Source organism: Rhamphochromis sp. 'chilingali' (genome assembly GCF_963969265.1).
Source record: "Rhamphochromis sp. 'chilingali' genome assembly, chromosome: 12".
NCBI lineage: Eukaryota > Metazoa > Chordata > Actinopteri > Cichliformes > Cichlidae > Rhamphochromis > Rhamphochromis sp. 'chilingali'.
Window position 1 is genome coordinate 1,447,212 of NC_137939.1, and position 14,121 is coordinate 1,461,332.

General features: G+C 41.5%; 2 protein-coding genes across 4 annotated transcripts; both read right to left on the bottom strand.

Annotated features, from left to right (window-relative positions):
- Positions 1–41: 41 nt before the first annotated feature.
- Positions 42–6,384, bottom strand: lad1 (ladinin). The gene is made up of 14 exons (XM_080898928.1): positions 6,170–6,384; positions 5,345–5,536; positions 4,685–4,952; positions 3,792–3,865; positions 3,283–3,427; positions 2,934–3,023; positions 2,553–2,596; positions 2,435–2,477; positions 2,196–2,239; positions 2,034–2,100; positions 1,790–1,924; positions 1,607–1,696; positions 703–827; positions 42–544 (listed from the first exon to the last, which is right to left on the bottom strand). Exons 1-13 carry the CDS (start codon positions 6,205–6,207, stop codon positions 735–737), a joined length of 1,323 nt encoding a protein of 440 aa, XP_080755054.1. The 5' UTR covers positions 6,208–6,384; the 3' UTR covers positions 42–544; positions 703–734.
- Positions 6,385–8,018: 1,634 nt separating this feature from the next.
- Positions 8,019–11,765, bottom strand: tnni1a (troponin I type 1a (skeletal, slow)). 3 transcript variants are annotated; one of them, XM_080899754.1, is made up of 7 exons: positions 11,682–11,765; positions 10,207–10,238; positions 9,947–10,119; positions 9,613–9,744; positions 9,355–9,444; positions 9,034–9,210; positions 8,019–8,453 (listed from the first exon to the last, which is right to left on the bottom strand). In XM_080899754.1, the coding sequence occupies exons 3-7, from the start codon at positions 9,992–9,994 to the stop codon at positions 8,349–8,351; spliced, it is 552 nt and encodes a 183-aa protein (XP_080755880.1). In that variant the 5' UTR covers positions 9,995–10,119; positions 10,207–10,238; positions 11,682–11,765; the 3' UTR covers positions 8,019–8,348. The 3 variants fall into 3 exon arrangements, with proteins under 3 accessions (XP_080755880.1, XP_080755881.1, XP_080755882.1); XM_080899755.1 differs by lacking the exon at positions 11,682–11,765 and adding an exon at positions 10,790–11,560; XM_080899756.1 differs by lacking the exon at positions 11,682–11,765 and adding an exon at positions 10,780–10,800.
- Between the last annotated feature and the right edge of the window lie 2,356 nt (positions 11,766–14,121).

Consider the following 14,121-nt stretch of genomic DNA (forward strand, 5'->3'; position numbering starts at 1 on the left):
GGGCTATTTAAAAAGAAATAGTGACAGACAGTTATGGTAGTAAAACATTTTATTACTTAGAAAGACAGAATCTCGTCCACAAGTCCAGATGAAACCAAAAAAAAAGAAAAAAATTACACTGGCAAATTAAACAAGACACACACATATTACAACTCCAGCAATCCCAGCAGTGTAATTCAGTAAAAGATATAATCCTTAAACCTTCACCTGTTTAAAGTGCTCAAAGAAATTACACAACGTTAAGGCGAACAAATAAAACATCACTGACACGTTTTTTTGGGGGTATTTTAATGTTAAAAGTAGGCACACTTATTTTTTAAAGAAACAAAGCAAAAGTGTAAGATAGAAGCTTTTTAACTTTAAAAGCAGTTTCCTCCTTTTCAGTCCTCTAAAGATACAACCCAACAGGCCATTTCTCTCTCTTCCTCCTGCCTGTTTTACATTTGTGCTTTGACGGCAAAGGGGAAAAAAATCACTCAGTCATCAAATCCGTTAATCTTCCAAATCTCTGCCTCTCCCTTCGCCATCTTAAAATCCTGCAATCCTGCAAATACAAGCACAATAAGAGCAATTTATAATTGAAGGAGCGCCTTTAAAGTTCAGTGAAACATGTACGGCTTCCTCTTGTTTGCTTCATTTGTGGAGTTGGTAAATCTGCCTCCACAGCATGTAAGACTAACTCAGTAGCACTTGTATCCTTACCTGTTGGACATTATAAATAAACTTCCTTCACTTCAGATTTTTCCAGGGCTGGATTTAGAGACACTGTCTTCACCGCTATTCTCAAACAGGCTCCTCTTACTAGAAATGTCCACATGTCTCAAATCCTACAAATCAGAAACAGAATCATTATATCAGTTCTTATTACAGTGAAGAGAAAGAAAAAAACACTCTTTAAATCTGGAGTCTTGAAATATTTCTGAAGCAGGGACCTCTTACGGGGCAAATAGTTTTGTAAACACACCCTAAAATGGTCTTTATGTCGTCTGACAATTTGGACTGACTTAAGCATTTCTTCATGCTCAGTAGATAACTGCTAAAAAGCCAATGGCACAAAGCAGGAGGAACGGGTCACTCTACTCTGACAAAAGTGATGTTAGGACAGATTAGCACGAAGTCAGTCATGCCAGTGTTTCTGTAGGCGACCCTCTGCTTTAAAGTGTGCTTATGAATTTACCCAGATAGATATTGTTTCTGCTCAGATATAACAAAGATAAGATTTCTGCAGCCAAAAACATGCACTGCTAAATCTAACAGCAAGTTGGGTATGTCGTATGAAGCTTTCTGAACAGCTTAATTAAGTTAAACATCCAACTCTAAATTCTTAAGATCAAATTCTTTGAGCTACTTTTGAAATTAAATGAAACGTTCCCATTCATTTAATGCCTAAATGACTTTACTGAGTTTACCAGAGTAGAAAAAAGAATTAATTGATCAGAACTTTCTTCACGATTAACGACAGTCATGCGTTTTACGTAGTTACCTACATAATGGCAAACTCTTTAATTTAATGTAGGCAACACAAACAACGAACTACGTCCTGCTCAGCCAGGACTTACAGCTCAAAGAGTAATACTGCCCCCTGGCTTCCATACACTGCACTTACAGCAGGACTGTGCGAAGACCCAGCTTTGTTGCTCTTGTGGAGCCAGCGGTTGATCCGCTCTGACATTCCTGATGTCAAGCCTCTAATTTCCTGAAATCAACAACAGTTACAAAATCATTTGTTAACTAACGCTACGCACACATCTAATACTGAAAAGAGCTTTTGGGCGAATGATGAGTGTACCTGTTTGGAAACTCCGGGGCTGGTGGGGCTCTGCACCTGCTGCTCCTTCTCAAAGATCTCTCTCTTCCTGGACACTTCTTCCAGCAGGACCAGAGTCCTCTGGGTGACATCTGGGAATCGCGTCAGCTCGGACTTCTGTGGATGAAGAGCCAAGAGAAGACCATTGGCGACTGACAGTTGATGTTTGCTACAGAACACAGGAACATAATTTCCCCTTTAGTACATGGAGGGCTGAGAGGCTGACCTGCGCTGCCTGAGCCAGCCTCTCCATCTTTTCCTGGATGGATCTAGATGAAATCCTCTGCCTAGAGCTGGGAAGACAGAATACATTAATGTACAAGTGTAATCAGTTACACTCAATAAAATATAAACAAATAAATAAAGATTAAAAAATTGTCAAACTCACTTTCTCTGGAAAGATGACGCTTTGTTTTCATCCTCATTTTGGTCCTGCTTCAAAACATCAACACTGTAAATTGTGCATAACATTGTGTGTAGTGCTAGCAGGTCTACAGATCTCATAATCCTATAACTGTAAATATAATTGTGTTTTTGTAAAGTGCCAAACAAGAAAATAATGGATAAGCGATGAATGATTACTGATTATCAATCATATTAGGTGAAAGTCAATTAAAGTTATCTCACGGTGTTGGGTTCAAACTTCTTGGAGGCCATCCTCACACTGGAGCTACAACAGAAGAAGCAAGTCAGCAAACCAACTAAGCGAGGCTGATACAAAATGAACACAAGGCTGTTTCCTTACCTCCTCTGGAGCGGCGAAGGATCCTCTTCTTTCTTTCTCATCATCTGTGGAAGACCGAGCCTGTGTGAGTGCGTGTTAGCGGCACTTACAGCAAGTGACCTGCTCAATAATCCTCTGCACGGGGATGTGTTTGGGTGTTAACAAAGCAACCAGTCAGCAGTAAGAGCTGGTCAATATTCATGTAGCTATTAACATGAGCTGGAAGCTTGACTGGCACAAGCAAATTATCCTGAACTGATATTCTGAAAGCTGACGGCAGATAAAATCGTGTTTTAACAGTCAAATTGGCAAAAGTTCATGCTGACGTTTGCCAGGAAGAATGCCTGAATGGTTTTGTGTCCTCGTGCATGTATTTGTGTGTGCGTGTGTGTCAGTGTTTACCCTGAAAGATACAGTCCTGGAGCTCTGTCTGATGAAGGCAGGTTTGTTTGCCTGTTCAAAGTTTCCACTGGTGGAGCGATTCACGCCGGTCTGAGAGAAATTAAAACAACTTAGGTTTGCTGTTTAGCTGCAGGTACCTCTCTGGAGCCAAGACTGTTTTTACCGCCATAAGGAACCTTTACTCTTTATAACACCAGAGGGCGCTGGTGCCCACACTGGATTGATAAGATGCAGCGTCAGTGCTTACCTGGCCTTATACAGCATTTGACAAGCAAAGCTTGAAGCTGAGACGAACATGTCAGTTTATTTGTGTTTGTGTTTCTTTGTGCGAGTGTGTGTGGTGAACTACCTCCTCTGTGTGCCCATTGTGAACAGGGCTTTGGGGGGAAGTCCAGTGTTCGCGAGGTGACCAGGGGGCTGACGGAGAACCGGGGCTCATGGGAGTTGTGCGCCCGCTGGCAGATGGACTCTTGTCAAGTGAGATGGAGACAGAACTGAAAGGCAAGAAAGAGAAGTGAGTTTAAGGAGAAGTTGAAGAGAAAGGAACTAGTGACCACTGAAAGTACAGTTTTCTCTGATCTGTTGCCTAAATTAAATCTTAAAGTGCGTCTAACGTGAAAACTGAAGGCAGATTTTTTTTACTCTTCCATCTTATTCTCTTTATGTGGTTCACAATCTATACAAAACAATCTTATACGTCCTGTTTTCTCTTTTATATTTCTACATTGTTCTGGTGCTTTCATTTCCATTTGTGGAATCAGTAACCTTTATCTTATCTAAATAAAATGCATTTGATCCTTTTAGGTGATCAGCCAACAAAGAACAAAAGAGCAGCAAAAAAGAAATGTCACTGTTAACCTGACAAACTTGCGAGCTGGGCTGGAGGAGGGTTTTGGATCAGGGTCTTTGCCTGATGACTCTTCATTTTCATGCTGACAAAGGAAGAAACAGGCAGACAATCAGCATGAGCACATAGCACACAAGCTTTTGTACAGACGACACACCTTGCATTACATAACACGGCGCGGTTATGGCCTCATTTGCAGATACACAGAGCTAAAGCAGCCTGCGAAGGTAATAAAAGATAAAGTTCAAATTATGGCCTTAAGCACGTCTTATCAAAGCTTTAGAGATGATTTGCATGGTCACTTGACTCGCGGGGAGAGTTCAAGTCCGGAAACAAGACGGGGAGTAAAGGGTTGTCTTCTTTTTCTAAAGCTGTAAGTTAAAAGTAGATTCTAACTTCTTCTTGTGAGCACAGGAGGAAAATGCCCACACCAGCGTTGGTCTTTAATAGCAAAAATGACATCATATGCTGCACTACAAAAAACGGTTTGTTGTTGTAAAATCTAGAGAATAATTAACTCCCCCCTCTGTGTGGGATAGCAGTTAACTGTACAGGGTGCTGCTACTGGTGTCATGACTTAGTGTGTGAGGGAAGATTGGTGCTTTCTTGTCAAAGGATCTGTCAGTTCATGTTTTATCATTTGTAACGTTTCTCAGAGAATCAACAAAATCTCTCTGTTGGTCATTTAATCAAAACTGAGGTTATGACCTTGTTTCTTCCACTCCAGGTGGACAAAAGTTCTAAATAATCACGTGAAAAATCTCGATTTACATCGTTATTTGGCAGCTGACTTACAGACTTTCACTGTTGCAGTCTTGTGAAACTCAAGCACATTTAAAAGATCTGTGAGATGTTTTTTTCTTTAGATTTTCTTCCAGAAATTAAGGAGCAACTTCCTTCTTACTTTGTTGCTTGAGATGCTGGTTCTACTTTTGCTGCTGCTGGTGGGACTGTGAGAAGATGTTTTTACTGGTGGCTGTGGTTTGACAACACTTTCCTTCTCTTCATCCATGTCTCCCAGCAGCTCTACCCTGGCACCTCCTCCTTTGCTGACCTCAGCTTCATCCTCCCCTCCATCCTTCTGTTGTCTCAACGTTTCCACGTGCCTCATCCTTCGCCTTTCGTCACGCACTCGCAGCATCTCCACAAAGTCAAGCTGTACCTGCTCCATGCTGGCAATAAACAGTACATATGTGCACATTAATGACCAACACATGTGATGAATGGTCTCTAGAGAGACCTAAAAAGATTCCTGCATCTGATCAGGTTTCTATTATAAAAGGCTCTTTGAAGACAGGTACTCAGCTGTCGGGGTTTCTGACAGCATTTCATACTTTCCCTGCGTGAGTATCAGGTGTTTTCATGGGTTTGAAATGTATACAGAAACACTCCCATGGGGCAAAACTGTGAGAATCATCCCTTTGCTAGTTTGAAACCACTAAAAAGGCCTTCAGAAACCAAAAGAACAAAACAGTCACACAGACAAAGTCCACAAAGAGGATTGTGTTTAGACAGCGTATGAGTCCAACGTGACATATTTGTTTTACTAAACTATGAGAACAACCTGTTGGAGCTTTGGGACATTTCACTTGAGGAGTCTGTCCCAAAGGCGCTCTCGCTGGCAGATGTGTTTGTAGGAGTGGGAGTGGGGCTGAAGTCATCATCTTGGTCAGCACTGGTGCTTGAGCTCTTCACCCTCCTCCTCTTCTCCCGCTCCACCTCCTCCTCGTCCTCCATTGTCCACTGTCGTGCAAGGCTGAATCAAGACAATCAGCGAATATGGAAAAACAAACAAACAAAAACAACAGAGGCTCAGTGAGGATACGGGTGGTGGACACATGTAAAACAGCGTGCTGTACATGAGAACTTGATGAGTGGATCCTCCACACTATTTGTTTTTGGTTTGTACTTTAAAAGAAAAGATTAATAAGCGTTACAGGGAACCTGCTTTACTTGTTCATCAACCGCTTTTTGTGGCTGTATTTTGCATCCTGTTTAAAAAGAATTATCAGTGGATTCAATCAGCCAGCTGCAGAGCGGCAGGCTGGTGTTTCCTTTTTAACTGAGCTCAACAAGGGCCAAACAGAACAAAACTCTCCGTTATCTCTAGACTGTAACGGGCAAAAAAAGGCAGAAGTGACAGTATAACAGTGACACCAACCGACACAGTTTGACTGCATGTTACACAGTTACTATATGAATGTAATAAATCATTTCTTCCAAATTGGGATGCTTTGTTGCCAGAGTGAAAACCCTGCAACATGCAACAATTATGCGCGTTCCTAAACATCCAGCATCTATTAAAAAGCATAGGCGCGGGCATCGCTCTGAAACGCAGGTAACACAGGTAATTAGTCGCTACAGAAACCCAGAAGTCCTTGAATCTTACCTGGACAAAGCCGACCAGTTTCTCCGACTTACAGACATATTGAGAAAATAAAATAGTTTCCAGCTACGATCACAGACGAAGTCGACTGACACTCAGACGACGGCAGTCGAATTACAGTCACCTCGGCACAAAGCAGTCCACCTTTAGCCCGGTGCAGCGCACAGACGCGTCACGTGACCACAAAGGTAAGCTCCCCACCTGACAGACTGAGTGAGGGGTGGGGAGAGCGCGCGCCAGAGAGCACCTTGTATGGTGGAAGTGGAAGTGTGGAAAGCGTAATACCTGTACCTGGCACTCCTTTCCCGCCCCTGGACACTTCGCTTATTCGGGCAATGGCAATAAAACATCCCAGAATAATTAATCTTACACTTGTATTCATTTTGTTTGTGTGGATCTTACAGGCTGTAGCTAAAAGGAAAACCTGTACAAGTACAACAAGTAGTTAATAGCAATCAAACTCTTATTAAATGATAATAATAAAGCATACAAATATATGTTATCCTTTCTTGTACTGGACTCTCACTACAGTCTGAGTCAGAGTGTTTGCTGTGTGAGTCCACACCTTTCTCTGGAGCCCATGTGTGTTGGACTCTGACCTACACTCTTTATATCACATCTGTGTCTGTTATACTCTGTGCAGTTCCTCAGTAAACAAAGTTAGATATTATCGTAACTGATAACTGAGGCATAGCATAAGATGCATATCAAGACTCTTTCAAGTTTCACCTGTGAAAGTCTGCTTCCCATTTATTTAAAGAAGAGGCTGTCTTATAGCATGCGTTGTTGGTCTATCATGCATCTGCTATCTTATGGAAATAGTTTGCATGCCCCTGCCTGCACCGGTGCTGTATCATTTTAGGTCCTGTAATGAACTCTGTGTGTTTATGCATCAGTGTCCATTCAGTCTGTTCTAATGTTCCTGTGTCTAAAGTTAGTCTTACATTTTCAGGAAAGACCTGATCAAACAAACGGAAATAAAACAGAAAGGCATTCCCAACAAAAGTTATATTTACAGACACAAGACGACTGCGGGTGCTTTGCATCCATTTGGGTAAGGCGATTTTTAAAAAGTACTGAAGCAGAGTGTGCTTTATGGACATGCAAAACACACAGAAGTGCTTTACATCTGGACAGCATGCACACAAAGCATATCAGTTCAAATGTACAAGTTGTTGCAGCAAACAGTAATCCTTCAAACTAACAAGTAACTGTAACCAATATTGAAAAGCTATTAGCAGTAGTGATGCTTGCTGTTTTTAAGTATATATTAGGTTGCAGAGCGGATTCATCGGATCAAAGTAGGAACTTTCTTTTAGTGAGGTTGAGCACAGCAAGGTATTGTTCCCATTAATCCCAGGTGTCCTGGGAGTCAATCCCAGTCAGTATGATCTAGCAGTTAAATGTCTTAACCATATGGGAGTTGTTGGCAAGGTTGGCATCACAGACTGAACAAATTGTGTTCAGACTGGAGTAGAAATAAGCATTTTTTAGTAGTGGATGATATTTTAGCCATAAGAACACACACAAACCATTTAAACTGCACGTGTTCTTATGTGCATTTGCTCTATCTGCTGTCTGCAACCTGCAATAAAAAGCTGGTCCTACTGCGACAGGATCACAGAAACTAAAATTCTCAGAGTTTATAAAAGCAGTTTATATATCTGAATACAGCAGCTGATCACACATGAAGGAGTATCACACAGAAAAATGTTTCATGTAAAGTATACTTTTGATATTTTATTCGTTCTTTTTCCCTTTCAGTCCAGCCAATGAAGTGCACCTTTTTTTTTTACCACTATTATTTGATAATCTACATTACAAGGTTAAAGTTTATCCCCAAGCAAAACAATCACACGTACAGTTTAATTTGGCACATTTGTCCGCCATACAAACATCAGGCCGATTGTCTGAGGCTTTGGTGCAACATGGTGTGAAAAGTACAAATAATCTTACATAACAGACAGAGTCATTTGAACACCTTATCAAAAACAAAGCTGACAGAATAGTTGAAAGCCTTTCAGGGGTGTGGGGGCATACTGTCACCTCCATGGCAGGAGCATCCGCAGGGACATCAGCGCGAAACAACAACACAGACGCCACAATAGACCCAGGAAGACCAGGACAGATTCAGATGTAGGGGAGTGATGTCACTGATGTGACCCCAGCCCACCTCCTGGCTTCACTGCGCAGAACCTTTAGCGGCATCAAACATCTTCTTCCTTCCCTCCATCCCTGACATGGCTTCCACATTCTTCCTCCAGTCACTGTCCTCCACTGGCCTCTTCTGCAGATAAGGGAGACAGTTGGATTGTGCAACAGAGAGTATAAAAGACTAAAAACAGAGGCTGCAAAGTAGAGCAGGTTCAGAAAATGTTATTGTTGCATCTAAGCCTTTGAGACCTGTTCAATTCAATGGGAAGCCCTTTGGAGAATTGTTTATTACCATACTAGTATAACTGGTTTACCTCACACTTGGAGAGACACACATTCATTCACAGGTATACACACACCGGAACAAGCTAATCTGCACATGCATGCACTCAGGAGTTGGGAGACGTGGCCACAAAAGCTTATATTCGGTGTACAATGGGATCATTGTCTTGTGTTCGGTGCCTTCTCTCACAAACACACGGCCCCCGCCCTGCAGTGGCTTCCTACTCGGTGTCTTAATAAACACACTTTTCACACACACTGTTTCCAGGTGTTCCATGACATCTGAAGCGCTGACATCATGTCTGTATCTTACAGTACCTGAATGCATATCTGTGCTCTAAGGATGGCACAGACATTGCTCAGGCTGGTTTCATTGTATTCTGTGTGCATATGCATGATTGCATCTTCTCTTTTATCCATTTTTCATGCACCTTTTCAGTGTCCTCTTTCTTGACAGACTTGAGATTGGCTCGCAGGTCCATGGAGACTTTGTGCTTGGATCCCAGCAGCGAGCGAAGGATGGCGTCAGCTGACACACGGACACGTCGAAGATTAGGCCTCTTGAATTTCCCCCTGAGGTCCAGCACCTTGATATTCAGGTCTTTAATCTGGTCGAGTGACACAGAGTGGAGGGAGCAGGATGTAGGAGTTTCTCATGGTGCTCATAGTGTTGCATAATATACGTATAACTGATATGAAACATTTCAAATTCTACTTATTGGAAATGCGCTGGGATAATAAAGTGTACCAACCTCGCGTGTGTTGAGCATGACCTTAGCTTCAATGTCATATCGCTCCTCGTCAACTACATCTATCTTAGCATGTAGCTCCCTGCAGAGATCCTACACATGCACAAAGGAAAACTTAGTATGAAATCATGTGCAGTCCTTTCTTTACTTGGTTTCTTGTCCTGATTTGCTTTATTGACATAATTTGGGAATGATCTAAGTTGTAGCTGCAAAGGATGGAAAGAAAAATGAGAGATTTGGGGGAATCTGTAGGGAACATACCTGAAGCTGGCCAAGGCTCAGGCCACTCATGTTTAAAGGAGGCGCTCTCTCAGCCAGGTACCTATGTTTCTCCTCCTCTTTGTCTAAAATCTCCTGCTCCAATTCCTCCTTGGCCTTTGCCACCATCAGACTCTGTCAAACCAACATAAAATAATGTTTTCCATATGCGTTCAGATTCTTTCAAAACACCTCATCACATCATTTTTTCTCAAATGACAAGTGAAACATTCAGATGCTGGCTTTCTTTCAGTTGTCTGTATCTGCTGCCCTCCTGTGGGCTGAACACATGTATTACACAAATAAATCAAATAAGTCTGCAGATGATTTCTCGTACCTTGAGCATCAGCTTCCTTGAGGCTGAGATCTTGGGTTTCCGCTGCATGGTTCAGATGATTCACAAGATTATCCGTAAATATGATGTATATGTAGTTTAGTAGCTTAACTTAGTTATAAAAATTGTTGAATATTGTATCAACAAGTTAGCAGCCAGATGGTCTTACCTCTTGGCTGTAAAAGAAGAGAAACATACATAATTTAAAATACTCGTTTTTGTGTTTTTTAATGTCTGTGTATCTATAGTAAGAAAACACTCACACATGTTCAGGCATCCTGCTGTTGAGATCTCACTGGAAAAGAGACGGGAGAGATTAGAAACACACACAGAAACACACACCCTGAACCATTGGCAGTATTTGTTTGTCAGCGGATCAGATAAAAAAATATACAAATCCACGTGCGGATGGATTATAAAAGTCTAAAACCGAACAATATAGAAATGGAGCCAAACAATAGGTGGGGAAATTGTTAATAATGAATTGACAGAGGATAAGAGGTGTTAAGCGGTCTTCACCTGTTTGGACAAAAGGAAGTTGCTGGTCTAGGCAACCTTAAATCCATTTTAAAGTCTGAGGTTGCTGAAGCTTTTTTGTCTTTTTTTAAATGCATGTTTAAGAAAATGTGTTTGTTGTGCATGAAAATATCATACAGGCACAAAATGTTTGTGGAATCAGTGTCCTAGTTTTTCACAGAACTTACCGAGTGCAGTTTTGCTTTTCTACCACATGCCATAAAAAACAGTGACGCATTAACACCACTAAGATGTGTTTAAGATACTTAATTTATCGTCACACCTCATTGTTAAAGTGTTGTTTTCACTTTTGTTATTACCTGGTCTTACCTTTCCTCAGTCTCGTGCCCTTTGTCCTTCATCAAATTTGCAAGTGATTTGCAGCACTCACCCTTTCACTCTTTCAATTTAAGCCAGCCTTTCTCCTCATACCTCCCCTCTCATTTCACTATTTGGCTCCATTTGAGAATGGCACCACATAAGACCACCTAGCATGATGGGGTTACAATCTGCCTTAGCGGATTAGGAAAATTCCAGACAGATAGCCGTCCCTCATCCATCTCTTCTGTCCTTTATCCCTGTCTTTCTCCTCAGGATTATCTGGCCAAGAGGAATTTAGAGTGGCCTGTCTCCCCAAATAGACCAGGGGACAACTGATAGACAGCTGTGGTGGGTGACTGTGCTCTGGGGTGCCCAGCCTGGATCAGGGATTTATTGCTAGTAACTCATGGATGCTTATGACCCTCTGTGGTGCGGCCAACTTGGCAATGAAAAAAAAACCCACCCACAGTGTTTTGGAAAGTTTACGTCAACCTCGGATTTGAACATAGTTGCTTTGGCTGCAGATTTAAACTCCCCAGTTTGTATTATTTCAGCTGATCATCCCATTGCTTTGGCTTTATGGTAGCACAGCTTTAGTGTACACACAGTCTGTGCCCAAAGATGGACCTGGGCTGCTAGCAAAATAGCACTGAAACACTTATTATTGTCTATGTCTCTGCTGTTCTATGTCCCCGCTGTTCACCAGGTTGACATATTGAATAAACTAACACTAGATCAATCTGTATTCTCACTGTACAGAGATGCATGACACATTTTTGACAAATGCAAAGGTTAAAATATCAACACTACAGTCTAAATATCAGGAGAGTAAATCAAGAAAGCACAGATATAAAACTTGTGTCTAACTCTACACACAGAGCGTATTATGAAGGGAACTTACCAGAGTCAGAGGCAGGAGAAATGTGACCATGGATGCAGCTCGATGGACAGATCAGAGATGAGCCCTCTATTTAACTGCACCGCCCATTGTCCAGATCTCTCTTTCTTTTCTGTGTGGACGCTATTATTAGTCAGCCACGTCCTTCTTGGTACATAATCCTGCTCTGCTCATTTTTCATGTAAACAATGGCAATATAGTTGGAGCCTGAAGGCTGATGAGAGTAACTCAAATGACAAATTGTAGGTGAATATGAATATGAACTATAAGCTGGCCATAGACTGCATGGAAAAGGAAATTATGTAAAAAATAAATAAATAAAGGGGGGAAAAAACACTTGTAAGTAGATTAAGTAGAAGTGGTGATCAACTTCTACTTAATGATCAACTTCCCCCCCTTTTTGACACATTCCCATGTGTCAAAAAGGGGGGGAAGTTGAGTTTTAACATCAAACAAGGGTTATATGAACATTTTTATGACTTGTGTTTTAATAACTTAGGTACGGTGAAACTTAAGCTAATAGTGACCCAAAAGGTTTCCGGACTTTTGATTGTATTGATCCCGTGCCGTGTCTTTGATCCATGATGACTTTGTCTCTTCTGTTTGAGTCAACTTAACAGGCGTGGTACAAAGTTTGGGGCAGATATTTAAGTTCCCTTTAGGGAATATGAACTTTTCCTCTTGCACCACGATTGGGTCGAAATGTAAACAAGCTTAATACTTTTATTCATGACTAGTTAGTCTCTTGATCTAAGGTGGAGTTTGGGCAGTGCTCTGGTTTGCTGTTCTGTCCGTGGGTGGGTCTACCTCGGCTCCTGAATGCTGCCTGCACGCCTGCTTTCCGTTCGCTGATCACCTCTCAGGGATAAAAGGCCAGTGTACGTTCCTGCACTCTGGCTGGTTGTTGTTGCCCTTGTGGTGGTAATAAGACTCTCAAATTATGACTCGTTTTATGTGTGCTTTCTGGTTATCTGACCTTTCTCTCTCAGTTGGAGTTATGTTACCTACAACCTGAATAAATTGTTCACCTGGAAAACTCATGTCCTCTAAAACCACTGCATGCTTCCCCTCAATTCCAGTAAATCCTCAATAAAAAATTGTCTCTCAAGACTCACCTGAAAACGCCATGAACCTGTTTTATCTTCTCCTGCAGTCTTCTGGTGCTCCACGGCTTAGTCCCTGCACCGCGCTCCATTACTAAATACTTCCCTGTATCTTGACTTTGCACTTTATTCGTTGCTTGTGAAAATCAAGAGTTAAACTTCCATCGAGTTTTTGTGATTATGACACTAATATGGCACTAGCAGACCAATGCACAAATGCAAACTGGTCAATCACCTCTTAGGAGTGTCAAAGAGGCATTATTAACAGACTGCAGATAGCTGTATAGTGCATACTGTAGACGACCCTGCAAGCAATCAGTGCAATAAAAAGCATGATGTCACACTGACAAATGGAAAAATATAAACTGGCATCAGTGTGCCAAGACGTCTGTCATCATATCGAATCTACCCCATATCAGATAAACAAGGGGTAATCTGAACATGGCAGGGGGGAAGAGACCCTCTTCCAAGACAAAAGAAATATTCAATTCAATTTTCAATTTAATTTTATTTACATAGTGCCAAAACACAACAACAGTCGCCTCAAGGCGCTTTATTTGGGGAGATATTGGCTCTATTTATCTGGTTTCCAGGATCATCTATAACTGATAAGTGCAAAACTGTAGACCAGGAAGTTAAACCATCAAATACACCAAAAAATGAGTTCTCACACTGCATATTAAAAGGAGATTTAATAAAGGACATTGCAGTCTGTCCCTTTCCTTCTGGATCGAGGCATGCATGTTGAGGAGGGATTAGTCCCAGACTTCTCTACGCAATCATTCTGGTGATAATAATAGGGCTTAGGCAGCAATGATAAACATTATGTTAACATTCTCATATTAACATCTTAGCACGCTTAACATATTTAACTCGTGATATTGTCATAGTGAGTACAGCTACATGAACCTGGGGCATGGTTTTGTTTACTAACACCTGAACCTCGAAGGAGAGATTAAAATGCCAGACATGCATGTGAGGGCGTCTTTGATGGACAAAGTGAAACCTCGCCACACCGTCTGTAATCCAAATGAAGACAAAAGGGTGGCTGCACCCACACAGTCCCACCACAGAAATTCTAAACACATGTCTGCTATTACTTATAAATAGGTTGCTTGAGTTTCCTACAGATATATACAAAGATATTCATATTGTCTAATAATTTGAGGTGCTGTCTGATGAGATGATTTTATGTGTAAAATGTGTAAACTGAGAGATAAATAAACCTTAACTCAAGAGTCGGAATCAGCAATGCTCAGTGAAATTGCAAAAAACTTAAGCGCTGTGACTCAGACTCTACAAGCCTCAGTGAGAATGTTAAAGGTTAAAGTTCACGACAG

What these genes read in the sequence shown, in the direction of transcription:
- lad1 (XM_080898928.1), bottom strand. Translation starts at nt 6,207, where the DNA reads ATGTCTGTAAGTCGGAGAAACTGGTCGGCTTTGTCCAG. An exon ending in CCAGCTCGCAAGTTTGTCAG is followed by an intron (nt 3,428 to 3,791) that starts GTTAACAGTGAC and finishes CTTGCCTTTCAG; the next exon opens with TTCTGTCTCCATCTCACTTG. An exon ending in CCTTCGCCGCTCCAGAGGAG is followed by an intron (nt 2,478 to 2,552) that starts GTAAGGAAACAG and finishes CTTCTGTTGTAG; the next exon opens with CTCCAGTGTGAGGATGGCCT.
- tnni1a (XM_080899754.1), bottom strand. Translation starts at nt 9,994, where the DNA reads ATGCAGCGGAAACCCAAGATCTCAGCCTCAAGGAAGCTGATGCTCAAG. An exon ending in CAAGGAAGCTGATGCTCAAG is followed by an intron (nt 9,745 to 9,946) that starts GTACGAGAAATC and finishes TTGGTTTGACAG; the next exon opens with AGTCTGATGGTGGCAAAGGC. An exon ending in TGAGCCTTGGCCAGCTTCAG is followed by an intron (nt 9,445 to 9,612) that starts GTATGTTCCCTA and finishes GTGCATGTGTAG; the next exon opens with GATCTCTGCAGGGAGCTACA.